The sequence below is a fragment of the Martes martes genome (assembly GCF_963455335.1).
Source record: "Martes martes genome assembly, chromosome: 2".
NCBI lineage: Eukaryota > Metazoa > Chordata > Mammalia > Carnivora > Mustelidae > Martes > Martes martes.
Genome location: NC_137889.1, coordinates 201739496 through 201762027, shown reverse-complemented (window position 1 = coordinate 201762027; position 22532 = coordinate 201739496). Strand labels below are relative to the sequence as shown.

General features: G+C 44.8%; 1 protein-coding gene across 1 annotated transcript in view; it reads right to left on the bottom strand.

The window, feature by feature from the left end:
* The window catches only part of FRAS1 (Fraser extracellular matrix complex subunit 1), a gene marked incomplete at its 5' end in the record, with an annotated part of 403879 nt that overhangs the window by 22296 nt on the left and 359051 nt on the right, over nucleotides 1–22532 (bottom strand). The window contains 10 exons of the mRNA XM_080796111.1: nucleotides 11–118; nucleotides 1544–1694; nucleotides 4900–5114; nucleotides 7058–7218; nucleotides 9081–9313; nucleotides 11575–11850; nucleotides 13084–13271; nucleotides 14844–15044; nucleotides 16962–17118; nucleotides 20360–20565. Coding sequence (XP_080652237.1) covers nucleotides 11–118; nucleotides 1544–1694; nucleotides 4900–5114; nucleotides 7058–7218; nucleotides 9081–9313; nucleotides 11575–11850; nucleotides 13084–13271; nucleotides 14844–15044; nucleotides 16962–17118; nucleotides 20360–20565 — 1896 coding nt within the window. The remainder of the gene's footprint in view (nucleotides 1–10; nucleotides 119–1543; nucleotides 1695–4899; nucleotides 5115–7057; nucleotides 7219–9080; nucleotides 9314–11574; nucleotides 11851–13083; nucleotides 13272–14843; nucleotides 15045–16961; nucleotides 17119–20359; nucleotides 20566–22532) is intronic.

The window sequence follows — 22532 nt, the reverse complement described above, 5'->3', positions numbered from 1 at the left end:
CTGATATTACCTCTGAATTTGGCATGGGTCTTGAATTCAATGACGAGACGGCCATCCTCTCGAATGTAGATTCTTATTATCTGAAGCCTGGCAGAGAGCACACTGTCTGTCTGGATTCCTGGGCAGGCAATCATACACCAAACATCCGGGTTAGAGAACAGAGAACATCTCCGAGATAGGAACCCACATGTGAGTCGTCCCAGTGATACCTCTAAGTAAAGCCGCACAGTCATTTGAATATAAGCTAAGAAAAATTTATATATTCATATGAACACAGAATCTATTTAGACACATTTGCCAATTAAAACTGTATAACAGTTCATTCTACTTGGGTTTTTGGGGTTTTTTTTGTTTTGTTTTGTTTTGGGGGGGGGCGGTTACAGTTCTATTCTCCTTGATGTAGTTTCTTCATACCCGAAAACACCACAGCCCAGAGTCAGGACTCTAGCCCATTGCTCAAAAAAATTGGTCCTTAAACTTCTTCCTGTCAACTTTACACCAGGATGTGACGACAGTGCATCCGCTTCAGACTCTATTTACTTTTCCTCACGAGGACACCTTTCATGACCCAACAGAACCATAAGAAATGTCCTGGTGGCTACATTTAGTATTCAAACCAACGGATGATTCAAGGTTAGCTTGTTGAAGCCCAGTCATATGCGGCACGACATGAGTAAACCACGGCTTCCGGGGGTAATTACAATCATGACGCTCAATGGGTTCAATAGAACCCATAACTAAAGGGTAAACAAAGGAGGGAAAACAACATTCAAAGCTCAGAAGTTATCGGACCCAAAGTGTGAAAACTTTCAGGTTAGTTTCCTAAGAGAAATATAAAACAAAAGATTTAATTTCAAACCACTCAACAGAAGAAAAGACTGTACTTTCCATTACTAGAGATGAAGCCCAACCTATGGGGCATTCCTGGAGCCATTTAGTAGCTCAGATCAAGGAAATCCCCTCCAGGGAGGCCAAGAGGGGGGATGGGAGCAGCAGAAGGAAGGGGGGATTAGTCTGGGGCGTTGTGCGGTAGCAGTGGGAAAGCTGGGGACAGTGGGGAGGCAGGAGGAAGGTGTGAGCTCCTAGCTGAGGGGCTGTCACCAGTATATGGATCTGTGGTTCCTGAAAAGAACCACGTCCATCCATGCTGACACTGGAAGGTCTCCAGGGATAAAAACTCAATCCTGATAGCTAGGGACCCAGAGTAGAGGACAGCAAGTGACAGACAGATTCATACACTGCCCGTTAGGGGTTCAGAGGTATCCTCCTGGAGTATAATCATGTCATTTGCTCCTAGTTAAAAATGGTGTGATCTGTGGCATTTAAGAAGCAAAAGCGTCTTTGAATCAGTTGCATGGGAGCAGAAAAATATATCAAGATCAACCTGGTTCACTTTGTTCATTTGGCCTGAGAGGCAGCCCTCCTTTGACTATGCGGGACAACGGGATGAGGAATGGCGCTCCCGTCAGAAGTCACTACTTGCCACCTCGTTTCATCTTCCTTGAACGTAAGGTTGGGAGAGCTGAGACATCCGCGGGTGTACCTGTTCTCCACAGAACGGTGTCGTAGAAGAAGGAAAACTCCATTTCGGTGTGGTGCTCCAAAGAGGCCCAGCCCCTGGGGGCTGTCACGTAGATGTAGGACACATAGAGCGGCACGTGGACGGTCAGGAAGGACTGAGCGGAGTCTCTAACCTGCCAAGCAAATGGTGTGCACACAGAGGGTTATTTCTTCCCTGGGATGAAGAAGTATAAGGTTATGACCTCTCAGTTCAACTTTTACTTCCTCATTTAGCCACTGACTCACTCAATAATTACTTTTTAATTTTTAAAAAGATTCTATTTATTTATTTGTCAGAGAGAGAGAGAACAAGTAGGGGAAAGAGCAGGCAGAGGGAGAAGCAGGCTCCCCGCTGAGCAAGGAGCCCGCCCAATGCGGGACTCGATCCCAGGACCCTGACTGAGTCACGCAGGCGCCCCTCCATCGATAATCATTGACCAAGTGCCCACGACATGCTAGGTGCCCAGGCACCGGACTGAGCTTCCCCCTCAGCAGTGAGAAGCCCTTCTGGAACCCACCGTCTAGTAAGGCAATGCGTACATTTACACAATAAAGAAAGGGATGAGAAGTGTCCAGGAGGCGTCTTTTATAGGCTGATCTGGGAAGGCTTCTCTGAGGAGGTGTCACCTGAACAAAAACAATTCTGAAGACTGAGAAGGATATTTGCTTCCACTGTTCAATTGCTGGAAGACTTGACTGAGACTTTAAAAGTTAACTGTTATTCCCAAAGGATTAAGACATAGTCCCTCGTTGACCACATTTTCCAGTGACCTGTAGGAGAGTCCGAATCCACCCTAATTGGAAAGATGCCCAAGTCTGGACCCTTGGGATGAGCGTGTAGCTGACGTGGGTGTTTCAGTGAGTAGTCACATCTCTTGCAACAGGAACTGAGGTCGTGGGACTCGGATATCGTATCTAGGAAACTTAGCGACACACAGTTCAGAGCTGCATATGCTTGTATAATTCCCCGTCTCATACTACGTCTCACTGAAAGAGTTTTGAAAAGGCAGCACATCACGCTTCCAAGAGAGTAGTTCTTCTAAGGGGATTCCTGTTACTGCTATTAATTAATGGCTCAAAAATTTTTTATTTTACTATGCAATAAAAAAAATTGGATAGAAAGATAACAAAATACAAGCAGAAATTTTCATGGGGGAGGTAACTGTGCATACGTGTGTATGAATGCGGGACTTGATTTATTCATTTTGTATTTCCCTCTGTAAACATATTTCTTTGATAACAAAAAAGCTTAGTTTGAAAAAATGTTATTTTTGTCGTTGGTAAAATACTATAATATACTCTACTATGGAACTTACATTATTTTTGTCGTTGGTAAAATACTATAATATACTCTACTATGGAACTTACATTTTTCTTTTGTTTTCAAACACAATGTAAAGTGTTTCCTTGGGTAGTTTAGGAAAAGACCCAAATGCTTCATCAATATTTGGGACATCAACATTTTCTTTTTCTACAAAATTTTTTCATATTCAGTGGTGTCAGGGATTCAAGGCTTGATTCCAAATGTTTCAAAAGACTCTACTAATTCCATATTCATTAAAAAATATCTTTTGAAATGTTTTATTCTGTTTTCTTTGGAAAATTTTCAGATTTTCTCTGGATCTCACGCCATATTCTGCCCCTTTAGTACACAGGCTTTGTTAAAAACACATGGTCCAATCTCAAAATTATTGATATTAGAACCTCAATAATTCTTTAGTTGATTGGAAAAATTAATTTTCCCTCCTCTGTTTTTGCTTTCTATTCTTTATCCCTCATGATATTACTTGCTAATCCTTAAAAACAAACAAACAAACAGACCTTGACAAATGTTTACCACATACCTACACTGTGCTAAGTACCTTCCCATGCTGAGATGATTGGCTACAATTTCAGAAGAGATTCAGAGCGTTTATGAGAGGGAAGGACATGAACTAGGGCTTGGTTGTAAATTCTACGTTCTTTCTACCATATACCAGCTGTTTCCACCATTTTTGAAGAAACAGACTGCAATGAAGTACTTCTGTGTATCTATTCTTTGTTGGTTTAAGAAGTGGGGCATTTATAATGAGAAATTTTAGTCTTTGAGATTTTTAGGCATATTCTGAACAAAAATACCCCAAAATGTAATTAGAGTAAAAACCAAGGAGAACACAGAATACTAAATTTTGAGAAGCCAGAGGAGGAGCCAATCACTTAGTTTTGCATTTTGGGGAGTTGAACTTAGGTCACGCAACCGCAGAAACAGAAAGCAAACCTAAGAATGCCCTAATTTTCCATTCGGTAGAGGGCAGTAGTGCATATGAAATGAGAGTGAACCAAAATGAGAGGCATTACAAAGAAACAAACAAATTTTAATCAAAGACATGGTCCCCAAATAATTACTCTAAGTGCCTCCAGGAGTCCCTCTTTCAGTGTGTTTAAATCTGATTTGAAATGAAGAACAAACGCCACTTCTGGCTCACTGAGTTAGCCGCTCATAAGTGGGTACGATATGCTTTAGATTTAATTTTCCTGTGAGGATCCGTTAGTCTCATCCCTTTGATATAACTGCCCTCCTAGGACGATGGCTTCTTACTAAAATTCTGTCACTCGTATTTAGTAACTGTTAAGAAGTGTCGGGGTACCTGGGTGACTCAGTCGGTGAAGTGTCTGCCTTGGCTCAGGTCATGATCTCCAGGTCCTGGGATCGAGCCCCCACGTTGGGATCCCTGCTCAGTGGGGAGTCTGCTTCTCCCTCTCTCTCTGCCCCTCCCCCTCCCTTGTGTTCGACCTCTCTCTCAAATAAATTTTAAAAAGTGTCCATTTTTGCAAGGTTGTCAGCTCAGCACAGGTTTGAAGTAGGCATGAAATCGATGTGTTTTAAACAATTCTCTCCATAATGCTTAAAAAGAGAGCGGCTCTACTTGTCTTCCGAAAGCGCGCACCTCATTTCAACTTATTTCCCCATGCACGGAAGAGAATACATCTACTCTGTAATAACTTTACCATCAAAAGTAAATCCTTTTGGCTTTCCACAATATACCTAGAGGGAAAAAAACATATATATCTGGAGAAGTAAATATTAGAATCTTATATAAATGGCTGTGCCAGACAGTAAATTTTTTCCACATTAATTTTAACATTTTCCACATTCTTTTTCCAATGAATCGATTTAGCAGACTTTGGGGGGCTCCCTCTAGCCACCATACTGCTCAGGGACTTAAAGAAGACTCCCTTGGCTCTCCCAGTTCTTGGGGGCCACTGGAACCAACATTCTAACAGCCTGCAGGAACAAACAAGGTTTCCATACAGCACTCAGGTGTGCGTTGCCTTCCCAGAAGCCCCCGGAACACCCACCTGGAAGTCAGCAGTGACAGACCCCCCGCAGACATCAATTAACTCGGTCATGTCGTAATAGGCATCAAAGGTCCAGACGCAACTCTTGAGGTTCAAGTGTTTGTAGAGCTGGATGGTCTTGGGCTCCCGGACGGTGGGGTCGAATTGGAAGGGGCGGTCGTATCCAGGCCCCAGGGCTGTGCTGTCATAGACCCTGTCGTCCAGGAACCCTGCCTCTGTGCGGGGGGAGGAGCGAGGAAAAGTGACTCAGTCTGTGGACATGCTCCTCACTAGCTCCCTGGGAGCTGAGTGGGGAGAAAGGGCATGTCCTTGTGACACTGAAATAACCCATCCTTCCTCAGAGACTCTATAAGAGAGCAACCCAAGGCTCCCAAAACACACCGAGTGAGAAGGCGAGGGGTGCTAGAGGACCTATTGCGTGGGGTTACATAGAGTGACCGAGGTCATAGGTCCTCTAAGAGGCTGCAGGAACCCCAGGAAAAAAGGTGAGCAAATGACTCTATCCATGGAGTCAGAGCTCATGGTCCCATGTGTCTTGGAAAAGAAAACACATTGAAACTTTGCAATCAATCCTTGAAGACACAGACTTACTATATGGATAATTTGTTGAGGAATTGCTATTTTTTAAGACTGATTTTTTTTTAAAACAGCTTTTATGTAAAGACAACAAACATCTGACTTCCTCCTCCCTTCCTACAGTTTCTGAACTCTTGGAAAAAAATATCTTAATTTTGTGTTAATGAGCAAACAGCTCGCTAATGGTGCTTGACTGAAACTCCCGTGCTGCGGGAAAAATTATCGGCAAAAATTGTCAGGAGAAATGCTGCCGAGCAACTGAACTGTTCTAAGTTAAGGAAGACCTTAATGCAGCCGCGAGCTAAATACAGATACGATTTTAGAGTATCAGGATTAAGGTTCTTTACATCACTAAGGGCAACCGTAGTATTCTGAAAGAGTTGATGCATTTCCTAGAACGTTTAACACCAGCACCCAGTCCTCTGCCCCCAGAAGGACTGGGATCTCAGTGAACATGTGCTGAATTTAATTGCGTTTAAGTAGGAAGAGGAACAAACTTTCAGCCAATAGCCAGAGCATGTCTCTTTCCGCAGCTGCCGGTGTGGACCGGTTAAGCGTTCAGGTGTGGCTCAGCGACTTGCAAATAATTTACCCTCAACCAATCTCTACTGTACAAAGACCGTCACTCCCTAAAGTGATGCCTAATGGATGTGAACGAGCCCGTGAACGAGCCCATGAACGCTCTTCTAGCTTCCCAAACTCCGGTAGATGATTCATCAGCTGTCAAGGGAGGAAACGTGCATTTAATGGGCACTTGCTCAGGTAAATGGAAATGGACAGGATGCTGTGTAGAGTCAAACGTCTGCCCCGGTTAACACAGGGCCGAGCCGCTCGGCGGGCAGCAGCTTTGGGCCTGGACCCATGACACGTCGGCTCCTCGGGCCACCCCTGCCGGCCTCCAGTGGCAGAGTGAGCCGCAAAGAAGGCCTGTCAGCTGGGGAGGGACGTCGGTGAGTCGGGCTGATGGCTCTCTCCAGGGCTCCCGGAAGAGTCAGGATTGGGGCCTGACTTTCCCCTCTGCCCAGTTCTGCTGCCTCTCCTTCCCTTTGACGGATGCTGGTCCCCAGTAACCACCTCGCACCCCACACTCCGTCTCAGCTTCTGCCCCCAGGGAACCCAACCTGCAACACGCGACGTCTGCACATTGGCTTTCGAAGGAGGCTGCCGTGAGGCCACTTTAGGGTACAGACCCTCCCCCACAGTGAGAGAACCAGCAGTTACCAGGACAGCTGCTTTGAAAACGTCAACAGATTAAACCGTCACCCCAATGGGCGTCAGTTGTTACCCTCATGTCGCAGATAAGGAGACACTGGTTTGGGGGAGTCCAGCTCTCGGTGTGCGGGTGTGGAGAGAGCGGGACGGGGATTCGGACCCGAGACGGTTTGATTGCAAAGTCCTTGTTTTCCCCTATTCACCTCACTGCCTGAGCGGCCTACGTCTGGCCGCCTGCGAGGACGGGACGCCGCTCATCCCGCAGGTTGTGAGGACGGGGGGGGGGCACGAAAGCGGAGTTCACGTCGCTGCGTCCCCAGGCCACGGGGCGGGGCTGGAAGGGGAAAGCCACGCGGAAGGCGTCCCTCACCTGAGGTGCCTCTCAGGTCGCGGGCGCTGACGAGATTGGAGCAAACGTGCTGGTGTCTGTAGATGGACTCGGACAACAGGAAATGCAGGTTGTGCAGCGGCATGGTGGAGACGAGCGGCAGCATTCCGTCCTGGTGTGGGATCTGCACGGAAATGTGGATTCTGGGGCAAAAATGGGCAGAGAGAGTGTTGAGGTGCACGCCGGGAACCGCTAACGTGCTACACGTCTTCCTCACCACTTACTCCGCCTGCACCAGGGAATCGACCATTTTCTGTCCTGAAGCGTCCCAAAGGGGACGATGCACACGTGGGGTCATCCCCCACCCCTCCCGCCAAGAGATCCTCCGGCTCAGACCTGATAGCAATCAAGAATCACAATTTTTTTTCTCTCCTGTACCAGAAAAGATAACATCACAACCACAAATTACTTTAAAGCTTTCTTTTGCTTTCAATGGAAGCTTTGTTTCCTCGCGAGCTACAGTGGGGTGACTGATAGAGGTGGCGTCTCCTTCTCTGTGTGGGGGAGACCGGGTAGGGCCTACACCCATATTTTTTTTAAGTATTTGGGCCAAATGACATCACTGAGCTCTTTATAAGGTCAATATTCCTACCCAGGACAATATCTTAGAAAGAGTCATATCCCTCTACTCCTACTGTCTCTTCCCAACTTAAAGAGGCTTCTCCCCCTCCCCGCTTCAAGTTCCAAGCGATGCGGGCGGCCCTCACTGGCCCCCACCTGCAGTGCACTCTCCCCTCGTCTATACTTCTCAGAGCTCAGCTGCCTTTGCACGGGGACATCTGTAACTTTCAGACTCTGTTTATCTTGCCTCCCCACGATGAGGACAAGGATCATTGCCTTCACTTCTTTTGTTTCTCCAGAGCACGTAGTATAAAATTCTAAATAAAATACGAGCTTAATAAATATGGGTTAAGACTGCGACACGACAGAACTGTACCTAGGGGCTGCATTATTTTCGTTGTACAAGTTTAAATTTTCAGGATGTTGATTGAGGTGCCTTTGAGTTTTTACAGCCTGTCTCTTGGAACAAAAGCCCAAGAGACATTTTTAAGAGGAATCAGAATCTTGGAATAGGAACAGGATGTCTCCTTTGCTAAGAAGGGGTCAGTCGTGCCTTGGGTACTTCTGCTACTGCTTTCTAACAAAAGTAAATCTTATTCTGCGAGGAAAAAAGAAAGAATTTGCATATTCCTGGCTCCGTATTTAAATCTGTTTTTTTCTCCATGCAAATGAACCCTCTTCTCTGAACTCAGTTGCTCATAAAGGCACACGTACAATTACCACAAGGTTTAATGAATATGTATAATACACATGAATTCTTTTTTGCTAGGCAAACATGAAAGTATCTCTCTTCCATCAAAATCATGGGAGCATAGGAAAAAATAAAAGCACATCTGTCCAGTGACTTTCAATTTATACAGCGTTATTATTCTGTTCACTAGATATTTAACAAGTGTTTCTTAGGTGCCAAAAAGCACTGTCCTAGCCAGAGGGGATCAAATAATAGTGATAATCATGGTCTCTGCCCTCACCATCTACTACGGGGACAGAGAGGGAATGAACGATGATGATGCTCTGAAAGGGGCACACATGGGTGCCAGGAGAGCTGGAAGGAGGAGCTTCCAAATTAAATTGGGAAAGATGATGAGGAAGTTTCTAGAAGGGCTGTCACGAGCTAGGTAGAGTAGGGCCATAGGGTTTAACTCCAGTGAGTGGAAGGGGTTGGGGAGACTGGAGTCAGGAGCCACCTGGTGCAAGCCCTGGGGACTGGAGTCCAGTGTGATTCTCTGTGGGCAGACTGGCAGGCGACAGGGACAGGCGAGGGACAGGAGGCTAAGAAGACAGGCAAGGGGACGGATTTTAAGGGGTTTTGAAGAATTTAAATTTTTTCTGAGGCATTTATGACCACGATTCTAAACTTCGCAGCAGCATCCCGCATTGATCTGCCTCATCCAGCAAAGACACAAAGGAGAGCCCCTCGCTGTGGACGGCACCCCGGCCCGACCTGTTCGGATGCTCCTTGTGCTTGACGTCCAGGTACTTCAAGGTGGCGATGAAGGACTGGGCCTGGAAGCCTCTGGCTGTCCCGGTGACCACGGGGGTGTGGCAGATAGCACTGTCTGTTCCAATGGTAACAATGTTGCTCCTTAAGGGGGTGCCCGCGTGGCCCACCTTGTCTACAGCCTTTGCCACACAACGCACGTGGAACCGCCGGCTGAAGTAGACGCTGTCTAGGACCTACCAGGAAAGATAAAGTACTTGAGACGTGTGTCTGTTCCTCAGAGAACTCCTGCCCCTGCATCTTCTGGACAATATGACACGACCAGTTTCTGGCACCGAGGTATCTGTGCAGACCATCCGTCATCTGTCTGTCCATCCATCTATCCACCCATCTATCGATCTGTTCATTCCTTCACCACAGAACTGCTGACTTTCTCCCAGGAGCCAGGCACTAGGGACAAAGAGCGAGTGTATATAGCCTAAGGCCGTGGGTCAGACCAGGAGCAAGTAGACAGACGGGAGCAAGAGCCCAGAGATGACCGGCCACGGGGATAGCATCGTTCTCTTTGTCAATTAGCTTCAGCATAAGGACCACTCAGCTAGCTTCCAGCCCTTCCATTAAGACTGGCTGGCCTCCAGGTCACTTTTGCTGAGGATATAGTGTCGGAAGAGGCTCCCTTCCCGGGAGTTATTTTTCTTTCTTTCCCACGGCTAGTCCCTCCCCCCAACCCCCCGCCGGATGACCACACACACTGGAAAGGTTGTAAAAACAGGAAGAGTTGAAGTTGAGAACTTGGCCTCTGACACCTACTGGCCTTTGAAGGTCCTTCGACAGATTCTTCCATGTTCTCAGACTTAGAGAGGCCATAAGAATGCTTACCTCAGGCTCTGCACAGACTACATGGGTCACCACAACTCTCTAGATAATGTGTGCATACACGTAGCGAAGTACATAAGGAGGAAAATTAATTGGTAGTTCTGTGTGCCATAGACCTCCCACAAAGCAATCATACAAACTTATAAATTCTACCCATGAAAACAATTTTCACTGAAGTCCATTAAAAATTAAAGGGGATGTTTCCATTAAAATTGTTTTAATTAGCTGCCAACACTTTATTTATTTATTTACACATGGACTTAGTTCAGAAGGGATTTGAGGCCTCTCATACAGATGCACACAATACAATGGTATTAAATAAATAATTGAAGAAACAAAGATAGAGCAAAGGAAACTGGGATAAAAGTATTAGTCACCAAGTCATTGCAAGAAGAAAAACTGAAACATCAACTTGGTTAAGTTAAAAATGTATATTTGGCCCATATCAGACCAAGCTGACTTCCTGGTTTTTTCAAAAGAGAATTAGATACTTAGAAAACCATAAGCTGTAAAGTCTTAGCATCTAAATTTTTAAATTTTATCAGCTAGTTTGAACTAGGTTACTTTGCAAAAGAATTGACTTTTTGTCCTTTCTGAATAAGCTGTGCATAAAACAATGTATATGAGTGACATTGCTTCACCCAGAGCCCTCCCACCCATCTGAGCCTCCCCTCCACCATTATCTCATCTATGGAAGCACTTATTAAAGTGAGAACAAACTGAGAGTTGAATAGGAAAAAATCTCGAGAAATTCCATCTGAAAGAAATCTCTGATGTCCCAAATTATTAAGTGCACTACTTTTGACCAAAACTGTCAAGGTCTTACTAAGTGGAGATACCAGGCTGCGGGTCTCCACTGCTTTTAGCTGTCTCTCTGAAGGAGAAGGTCGTCACTGGCGAGCAGTCCCCACAGTGCACTCTTTCTTAAGGCTGGGAAAACCCTCCCTGTTAATTGCTCTGTGATGGCGGCAGAGGTGTTGGTCTGGTGTCTCGACTCTCTGAGGACAGCAACTGTGTGGTGAACTTCTCACGCCCTCCTACAATTCTGTATAACACCGATCACTTGAGAAACAACCTATCCTTTGTTTAATCACTGCGCCATCCCTACCATGTGCCCTCAATGTGCTGGGCATGTTAGGCTACACAAACGTGGTAGAAGCCTTGGTCCATGACCTTAAGGAGTTTATAACCTACTACTTACTGAATGACTGAAAAGATGTGGAAAACAGTAATCAGGAATTGTACCTACGTGGAATTTTTGACTTCCTTTACCATTTATAGATCACTTTTATATCTGATTAGTCAATGACTTTGTCAAGTAACTAAGTGGAAGTATGATTTTGCAGATCAGGAAACGCAGACCCAAGGAGGTTAAGTGACCTTTTAACATCATGTAGTTAAAAGCAGGCAGAATCAAGATTAGTAAACAGATTGTCTGATAACTAACTTGGATCTCTTTCTATGACACCATATTACCTTACGTATAAGAATAAAAATACCTGTGTGTATACTGTGTGTACCTGCTTATTTATTTTATTCCAAATGCCACACAAGAGCCTTAAGGAGCCTGACAGAGTTGGAGTGACAAAGAGAAGCACCAGGCCCAGACCCACAGACCTACCATGTGGTTGACACTGGTGAAGGGCGTGTTGTCAGTGATGGTTTCAAAGGGTGACCGGGCGCCGTTGCCGTCCGTGGGGGTGGCCACCTCCCAGCTGAACTGCACCAGTGTTTGGTTGATACCGGCCTCACTGCAACGCTCCCTCATGATGGCGTACTTGGGGAAATGAGAGTCACAGGGGGTCACGCAAACCAGAGGGTAGCCTGGGGACGGGGATTTCTTGACTCCTTCCTTGCTCACTTCTTCTACATGGTCATAGTCAGAAAGGGTGACAACCTGAAAAGGAGCAACAAAGCTTCAGACTGGGCTGGGCGTTGGGAGGCTCCAAGAACTAAGGGTCCCCTCCCTAGAGAGCCACAAGGTCCCTTAACTGCTAGGGATTCTTTAAAATATAACAAAAAGAAAATAAGAGAGAGAGGGAGAGAGGGAGGGAGGGAGAAAGAAAGAAAATATAACGGTGGAAGTTTTCATAGTGCTTTGCTAGGCATCCCTAAAAGATACTACAGACCTTTCAGTGGTGAAGAAGATACTCCGTCTGCCTGAGCTAAAAGCTTTAATATCTTGTTAATCTTATTCCTAAATCAGAGCTCAATCACTCATGTGAAAAATACTTCTATGTTTATGTACCACTGTAACCAAAGCTGTATGATGAATCACAGATACTAGTTTAAAGTTGCATTAAGAAAAAACAAAATAAATAAAGTTGCATTAAATTATTAATGGTATGCAGTAGTGTATTTGGCAAAACAAAAGCAAATAAAGGGAGAGCGTTTCCTCCGCCGTTGAATAAGAGACCCCCTTTGGGATGATCCTTCTACTGTATGAGACTAGCCAGGGAAAGCTCGAGGACTTATTCTGACTGCTTCATTATGATGTCTTAAATTTTGCTTGGCAACCTCCAGGCACTTTCCTCCTGATTGTAAAGTCAGGGCATTCGTTCTACACATCCCCAAACTGGGGAACTGGGTACTGCGCTTCTGCAAATACTTAACTCTATGTATTGGCATGTATGGTAGGTAAGAACTATGGGGTAGCATTATTTTTTTTTCCCCTTCTTCTAGGTCCCACCAAAGAAATGAGAGCAATTGCATTATGCTTCCCATGTTTATCAGACTAAGGCGTCAACATGGTTTGGTCTTACTCTAATGTTCAAACAGGGTTTCTCATCCTCAGCACCACGGACATTGGTGCCAAATAATTCTTTGTTGTTGGGGCTGTCCTGTGCATTGTAGGATGTCTAGCTGGGCCCCTGCCTTCTACCCACTAGATGCTAATAGCACCTAGTGTGACAGTCGTGACAACCAGAAATGTCACTAGACATTGGCAAACGTCCCCTGGAGGTGGTGGCCCAGGGAGGGGATTTGGGAAGGGAAGGACAAGATGGCTGCCGGTTGAGGACCACTGTGTTAGAAGAATGAAGTCAGCCCCAGAAGGTGTCCTCCACTCACGTTATCATCTACTAGTCACTAGGACATAAAAGCAGCGACCCCTTCGGGTCAAGCAACTCACGATGGGCGGTGCTGGCAATATGAGACTGCCCGCTGCCTCCTGGTCTAGAATCGTCACCGTGGCAGTGGTCACATCGCCAAGAACTGCTTCCACTGGGTCATCTGGGCCAAGGACTAGGGAGAAAGATTCGTGCCATTCCCGGTCTTCATTGGCTAGGATCTCGACTTTAAAAAAGATATGATCCACACCTTCACCAAGGACAGAACAGAAAGAGAGCAGAGGTTCTCATTAGCCGACCCGCCTCAGACAACGCAGGCTGGCACCGCTGAAATTCATATTAAAATATGCCCTTTCCTTTCAGAGGTTTCCGACAAACATGGTGGCTGCTACTCACTTGAGTCCTGTCTCCAGGGGGAAATCTATTTTAGAGACCAAACTCCACTAGAGGCTCAGTTTTACAGACTTCCTATCCAACGCCGTATGAGGATTAATGGGCCCTGCCTGACACGAGCCGGTCGTAATAAAAATCTATGACCCAAAATACACTCCACCCTGGTTATGAGGTTTTTTGCTTAAATTTTCTTTCCCCTTACACTTAGGCATGAGCCCCTGCGTGGCCGTGAGCGCTTGCACACACAGACACCCCTCAGGGCTGTCCTGAGAACCAGGATCTCAAAGGCGTCCTACAAGGCCATCCCCACCAAGACAGTAGCGGACGGGTTTGGCAGCCTGGAAGGAGGTGTGTTAGAGCCTGGAGAACTGCCTTCCCTTTCTGTCAAAACAATTCTCTGGGGGAGCAAATATCCCTGGTGGTAGTTAAGTTTCCCTTCTTCCTCTCCTACAAACACCTGGGCTGGGCTGTTTCCAAGACCTCTCTTTTCTCTAGATCCTTACGCAGAAAAAGAAAAAGTAAAGACACATGGAAGAACGGTCCTGGTGTGGAGGCGGAGGAAGGGCTTCTACCTTTCTGGCAAACGCCAAGCAGACGCACACGGGTTGGAGCCAAAAGCCCTTTAAAACGCCGTGGAATGAGAGACATCGGAGATCCCTCCCCCCTCATTTCTGAGGGAGTCACTTCCTCCCCCCATTTGCCAAGACGCCTCTCGAGAGGCCTTCTACCACTGCTGCCTCCTTCTGGCTATATCATAAACGGCGCCAGGACCCACATTGGTCTGTTCATCTTACGTTGCTCTAGAAAGTTCTGTGAGAAAATCTAGCATATAATTCAAGTCCTTCTCTGTCTCATTTCTTCCATCAAACCACCATATAAGAAAGTTAAACAGCTACCTGTGACCTGAATCTCATCTTTCTCTCTCTCTTCCCTGACTCATGTCCATAGTTCCCTCTAGAATAAACCTTTTCTGGAAATCTCGTAACAGGGTATCCCGTCTCCTAGCAGATGTTCAACCAGAGGAGCACAGAGATTGTGCCTTCTGGATCTGAGTCATCCCTGAAGGACCCAGCGCACTGCCTTGTACCCGGGTTTTAGGGAATGATGGTGGTCATGTTTGCTCTTTAAAATCAAATGCATCTATGACTCAACCAAGTCATAGGCTCACAACAGCCAAAACATCCTTTTAAATGAGCCCAAATCAGAAGCATGTTCTGAAGCAAGGGACCTACTCTCGTTCTGTCTCAATGCCATTTTTAGCAACTAAAGATTTTAAAGATTCCTGCAGAAGCAAACGTGTGCCTAATGAGTACTTCATGCTTCGTAAGTACTACTGTTTGTCTCTTTTCTGCTCATGCCTTTCTTCGAATACAAGATATTTGCCCTTCTATCGAGTAAAACCCACAGACTGGGACTGGCGTTCCATTACCGGGACTGAACTTCAAGACTCTGCTCTTTGGGTAATAATCCACCCCGGACTGGGCAGACCCGTCCCGTGTGCTGCAGCGAATCTTGGACGTCCTGTTCTGATCTCCTCGGCGGATCACCTTGATGTTCAGGAGGGCGATGGCATCTGGCCCCGAGGGTTCCCGGACTTGGTATGCAGCCTCTTCAAACTCAATGGTAGGGGCTAAGGAAACAGGGTTAGAAAAGCAAGAGCACGTTAGAGAAGCACCAAGGATTCCACTCCCTGAAAACACCTTACAGAGGCAGGAGCGAGCTTTCCCCACTAGTGAGCAACCCGAAGGAACCACGGCCGCCGGTCGTAAAAATCAGTCCGTTTGGACCCCTCAGCAAAGCTTTGCGGAAGGAACTTGTTGACGACTCTGCGGGAGGTGATCCTCGCAGGTTTCTTATCAACAACGATAGTGGGGGCAATATTTTTAAGCACTTTGAAATGCACGATGTCCACGTTCCCATCTGGGCGGGACAGCTCACAAAATGTTTTTAGATTCACACACTTGTCAGGGGACTGAGACAGAGTAAGCCCTTGATAAATACTGATCGACCGACTGCATGAATCAACTCTTTTTCATTTATGAGATATGAATTTCTAAGCTTTATAATTTATCTCATTTATACACTACCTAAACTTCCCAAGTCTATCTCTCATCTCTGATCTGAGTCCTTCTTCCCAGAGCCCTCATGCCTCCCTTTCCTTAAAATTTTCTAACTACGCATGGGTTATTTAGTTAAAAATGAGTGGTTTTCATGAAGAGCACAAGACTTCCTAGCCCAAACTGGTTTGAGGTGCTAGTCTCATTGCTACGAAGTGATGAATACGTTGCTTTTTACAAAAATTTCAAATTGTTCCTTCTTTTCCACTATATTTTCATGGGGAAGGGTGAGGTGGTAGTTGTGGATAGAGACAAAAAATGGGAAAATTGAGAGCGATTACAAATCTTATACCACTTCTAATCTACTCTGATAGTCTGCAGATGTTTCTAGAGTCTCTGTTCATTTCCCTCTTTCCCTCTCAGAAAATCCGTCCGTCCTAATCATAGAAGAGCAGCTTCCTTGGAGACTTGGTAGTTTTTGATGAACGCTCCTTGGGAGAGTCACTTACAACCTCTCTGAGCCTCCGTCAGGTTTCCGGGTGACCGGGAGCGGTTCACTTCAGGATCCGAGCCGGAGTCCCGGAAAAAGGACGAATCCAGCTTCAAGGCTGGTGTTTCTTATTTTACCCAATGTCCACGGTAGTCCCTGATTTTATGTCAGAAACTCTGAGAGTGTCACTAACTCTCAGGTAGACTCTAGAATCTGATAAAATAAGGGTTACAAACAGTTTCGCTGCTGACAGCTGTGTAACTGAGAGCATAAATTATATGAATTTGCTGAGGCTCAATTTCTTCAGCTGTAATACAGGGACTCTAATGCCTCCCTCAAGGGTTACTGTCAGGATTAAATGAAATAATATAACATGCTTAGCGTGGTTCTTGGTCTACGGTAACATAAAAATACCGATTAGTATTTGTAATATTGTCTATTCACTCATCAAAATATCGATCTGAATAAAACAATTTTGTCCCATGTTGAAACAGATTTGGTTTTGTCTTCCCTAGTGCCTGGGGCATTCTTTGCTGACACCTGACTAAAGAATTTAAGATTTGGGGGGTTAATAGGTCAAATCAATTAGAAGGAAACTGAGAAATTAGACTTTTCCGGGAAGGTGGCCGTGTTTAAATTAGTTCATTGGATTCAACTGATTCTGATCGTATTTCCAATCTGGCTTCTGAGCTGTAGTGACTTACACAGGTTTTATTCTCTGTCTGCCTTAGCATCTCTGTCCTAGTTTGAAACCATACTCATTCCTTATCTCTTGGCCAAGTGGTGGGGCATCATGAGATTAGGAACAGCTATCGCCTTACTGGAACTGCATGAGGGTGATCACTTGCTGTCAACAGTTTATATAAATACTCTGAGACTGTTATCAGTAGGCACTTTTATGGCACTTTGTTTTAAAAAACACCTATAATTACATTATTAGTAACACATCAGTTCATGTTCTATCAACCAGGGAGTAACTAAAGGCAGTAGCGTCTGTTACCGTCTTCATCATTGGATATGGTGATGGTGGCCACGTTATTCTTCCCGATTCGGGCTCCACTCCAGTGGTTCCCAAGAGGATGGCCGAGGTAGACCCTGAATTGTTCCTCAGGCTCAAACACGGAGTCATCATGGATAGAGACAGTACAGTTCTTCATCTAGAGCCGATGGCATGAGATAGATTAAAATTTGCCCTGAAAAATCAGTACTTTTCTTGCTTTTCCTAGAAAATGATTTTTCTTCTTTGCGACTTCAAAGAGCCAACACAAATTCGAAAGGTCCCAAACCATTTTGTTTGTAAAACAGAATATTTAAATCTAACAGTTCATGCCTGACAGGGACATACCTATGTGCGGAACCTCGTATTAGAATATTCCAAACCACTCAGAATGATTGGTTTTTGTAAAAAACAAGATTAATAAAACAACCCAGTCCAATGTCCCTGCAGGAAACCCGTGTACTTTCCCTGATCAGACCAAGGCATACGCGTGCGTTCGGAAAGGTACATTTCGGATGATGGGGGTTAACATATGCATTAGCCTTCCTGGAGAAGGCTGAACAGGGGTCTGTTCCCTTGGTGGAAACTGATGGGTTTTAGAAGGAACTCAGAAAGGCTTCTCTGATACCTCTTAGTGATGCAGAACTCTCAAATGCACTGCCAAATGATGTCTCATCAGAACACTGCCGAATTCCAAGTCTGAGAACACAACCTAAATCCCTGCTTGACAGGGAGAAATCAGGTGCTTCTCACACTGATTATTCTCTACCAAGGACTGTATTCTTGAGAAAACATAAAATAAGGCCAGAACATTTTAGATGACGCGGTGACCTCAACGGTAGAGTCACAAGATGTGAAGTGGGATTATGTTTAGTTGAACCATGTTAAATCCACTCTGCGACTGTGTTGCAAAGGATCTGTGGCTGCAGAGAAGTTCCACTCTCATTCTTCCGAAGGCACACGAAATGGAAGGAGAGCATCCCTGTGAATGTTTATAGGTAGCTCACGAACCAGGTTTTAAGCCTCTGAAGAATGTCCCTTTTTTTTTCCTGATAGAAAACATGAACTTAGTAGTGACTCCTCAGGATATCTTTTAAAAAAACGACATTCTAGTGAATGACAAGTTTCAAAGACAGAGTGCTTAGCACACCAGAGAAAATGAAGATTCCAAAGTGTGCTTGTGAAGAATGGTAGGTTGTCATGTGGGTAACATAGGGATGGTTAGACTGTATTTTCTTTGCAATTTTATTAAATTATAAACTGTCTCTTGGATAAGCAGAGAATCCTCTTTTGAACTTAAGACAAATACAGACATGTAGACTCAAAGCTGTAGATTGTATCTGTTGCATTTGTGTATGTTTTTAAACACACGTTTCAACCTGCCACCAGTAAAATTCCCATAAAATACATAGCTAAGACAGGCTTTCTATGAGTCATGAATGCATAAAAGACCAAGAGCCTAAAAGAAGGCAGCTATCACTTTCTTTTTTTTTTTTTTTTGTTGGTGGTAGAGATGAACAGAGGAAGAATCTGTGTGACCTGGGCCGGCTAAGGACTTCTAATGCTAAACTTCAAAAGAACTAATCATAGGGCAAACACCTGATATTTTTGACTCTACCAGAATTGAAAACTCTGTTCAACTAAGAACACCATGATTAAAGGTAATAGATAAGTGACAGAATGCAAAAATATGTCTATAATATTTAAAATGTCTACAACTGGCAAGGAATTAATATTTAGAATATACAAGAAAGACTGCAAATCAGAAAGAAAAAGATAGCAATACAATAATAAGGAATAAGGGATAAAAATGACTAATTTACCTAAGAGGAAACCCAGTTAGCTAACAAGCATATACACTGGTAGTAATTGGAGAAATGCAAATTAAAATGAGATTTAACTTTATACATATTAGATTAGCAAAAATTCAAAAGATGAGCACTGTATTGGAGAGGATTTAGGATTATAACAACCTTCAGGCCACTGCTAGCAACTTTCTGGAAAGTGTTCTGACACTATTTTTTCAAATTAAGCCCATACCTGGCCTTCGGTCCAGCACATTTGCTGCCAAGTGTACATCCGAAGATGTTCCCACTCAGGTCTGCAAGAGGACATGTAGGAGGGGGGGAGGGGGGACGGGAGAGGGTGGTGGGGAAATGGACATTGGGGAGGGTATGTGCTATGAGTGCTGTGAAAAGTGTAAACCTGGCGATTCACAGACCTGTACCCCTGGGGATAAAAATACATTATATGTTTATTAAAATAAAATAAAAAAAAAGAAAGAAATCCCTTTATAGTACAAAATTGATATTAAAAAAAAAAAAGAAGACATGTAGGAGGACGTGCCCTCCAGCATTCTCTGTGGTGGCAGAATGTTAGGAGATGACTGGGTGCTGTCTCTGAGGTTTCTCACTGTCTACTGCTAAGAGTGGATGGTTAAAATGTACTAAGTGCCCATCATGAAATATTACGCACTATCTCAGCAACAGATTAGATGTACACATAAATGATGGGGACAGATACTGAAACACCTTACTGAGTAAACAGAGTAAAAGTTTAAAAAAGAAAATTGTTTAATTTATAAATTAAAATCTGCATACAAGACAACCAGCATTTTTAATGAACAAATACAAATTAAGACATATACATAAACACAACAGATTGATGAGTTCTAAACTGGGGAAGAAGTGTGGCTGGAGAACAGGCATAAAATAAAGCAAAGTCAGAGAAGGGCCTTGAAATGACTAAGGGGACTGTGTGTCTTAAATCAAGAAGGTATAGGTGACTCAATGATCTCAAACTGAAATCCAAAAATGCGGAAATATGATTCTCGTTCAATATATCTACACTTCGGACATACACTGAGGTTGCAGGCTTTGGTTCTAATGGGGCCATGTTTACTGACTGGAATTTCTCTGGAGTTGTTGTGCCCATATGCCCACTTTTCTGTAACCGCTAAGAAGAGGGCACTTTCTTGCCTTGAATCTGCTCAGTGTCTGCCTATTTGGTCCTATCCTATGACTTCTATATGAGAATCTATGCTGCCCTGGGACAGGGGCCCAGGTTCTAGGATTGTCTCGGCCTCCTCTGGGTAACACTGATGGAGTGCGTCATCTCTAATGTAGCTGCAAATTAAGAGAAGCCTCATTCATTTGATCCTGCTAACTTCCAGAAATGTTACATGCCATCTAAATTCCTGGCTCAACCAATGATATATGCGTTTGGTTGTACGTAGGAGACCAAGACAGCCACACGGGACAGATGATAGTATTACAAATAGTATCAACCAGTAAAAGAATTCCTAGGATGTTCAGAATTTGTCTTAATGACTTCATTATGGGTAAGTAAAGGCATCAAGGAAAAACAGAATCTGATCTTTCAGCCATCACGAATCCACTTACTTTCTCCCCCTTCAGAAACGTAATCCGTGAAGAGTCCGCATTTCTTCTCTCCTCAAAGTCCTCCATGACCTGAGCTGAATGGCCCTGGGTGTAGCACCTCACCGATGACTCATAGCTCAGGTCTCCGCTCCGAATGATGGGCACGTGCAGGACACCCTCCTTCTCCTTCACTAGGAGCAGATCCTTGGCAAACTGCATGCTGGGCACTGAGGGAGCCGAAGGAAAGATGAGGCGTTGTTAGCGAGAGACAGAGGTGTGGCGGCCGCAGCCCTCACTAGCCACTTGGCAGGACGGGTCTACTAAGGGCCGTCCTCCCAGGCTGGCGGGTCAGACACGGCAAGCAGATTTCAAGGCCTGGTTGCTCTCAAGACCAGGGATCTGCTTCCATTGTTGAGCGTGCTTCTAATGAAACAATAACTCCATTTTGCACCCGTTTCTCCCAGCGTCAGGGTGAGGTTCCCGTCTCAAACACAGATAAGTAACGCAAGCAAAGAAATGGGCCAGGTATAAGGAAAATTTTGGTTGAGACTTGAATACACACACACACACACACACACACACACACACACACACACACACAAATTCGCTTTCCTTCTAAGGCTACAAAAAGGAAAAGAGAGTGTAAGCCTGACGATAAACGGGCGCTCACACTGGTCCAGGGGCCAGGGAGATGACAGGGAAATGTGGGGGTACTGGGAAGAAGGAAAGCACAGGCTTTCTTAGAGAGGGTCTCCCTTCAGCTCCAGTCGTTGTTTGGCAGGTTATCCTGTTTTCAAATGAAGCCAGAAATCTGGATTTTTATGTCATATCCACTAAAATTTTAAAAAGCAATGAGTTAAAATACTAAAAAGAAACTCCACAGAGACCAAACTACGGGGCCAAACAAAAGACATCCACATGCTAAATTTGGTCAGTGGGATAAAAATCATTTTTTCTTTTATCGTTCACATTGGTCTCATTTGACTTTAGGAAAGGACCATAGCCAACCTGTGGTTAAAAACATGGGCTTTGCACTTGGCAGGCCTGCATTTCCATCCCAGTCCTGCTACTTACTAGCTGTACAATATAGGGCAAGTTACTTAGATTTTCTGAGTCCTGGGGTTTTTTATTTATAAATTGGAAATATTACTATCCAACTCCTAGAGGGGTTGGAAGGAGTGAATTTAATGAAATAATGTCCACACGGTGCTCAACACAGTATCTGGTACATCACAAGGACTCGTATTTGGTAGGAATCATAGTATGGTTTGTAATGTCCCCAACTCCAGTATTCTCAATATGAAGAACCACTTTTTTCTCCTTATTTCCTACAGTGCCTACCGTGATGCTCTACATTAAGACATGTCCTCTTCTGAGACTAACATCTTGTGAATTGCTGGTTCATTCTTTCATATATACATATATATGTATGTGGAAGATAGGTATATTTATTTATTTATTTATTTATTTATGAGAGAGAGAGAGATCGCGCATGCGCAGGCAGTGGGTTGGGGGAGAGGCAGAGAGAGCCTCAGACGGACACCCTGCTGAACACAGATCCTGATGTGGGGCTCGATTCCACGACCCCGAGATCAGGGCCTGAGCCAAAACCAAGAGGCGGACGTTCAGCAGACTGTGCCACCTGAGCACCTGCTGGTTATTTATTTCTTTTCCTTTTTTTTTTTGGTTATTTATTTCTTAATGAGCACTACGAAGAGAGAGCCCGTCCAGTCACACGTCACAGTCTCCTGTGGCAGAAACGGACCCTGGAGCTGCCAAATCCCACTTCCCTGCCGTCCTGTGCATTCCCTGCCAAACCTGAAAGGAAGGAACCAAAGCCTAGCAGTCCTCCAGTCACGATGTTAAAAGTTCTGTTTGCCTCCCATCTGCCCACTGCCCAGAACTGCGGGTATGAGCAAAAACAGAGCAAACTCATTATCTAAGCTGAACCAAACCGTGATCACGTATTACCAAAGAAAAACCCAGCAGATCCTTCTTAAAAGAACACCACACCTAAGGGATAATTCACTTTGGCATCAGGCCCCGAACATTTATCCCTTAGGGCTCTGTCACCCAGTAAAACGGTCTGTACTGTTAAAAGGTGGCAACGACATGACCTAGCACAGAAGGACAAGAAGGGAACTTGCTGGCAGTAAAAACAACAGGCAAGGAAGCTTTCTGCTCATGAAATGCT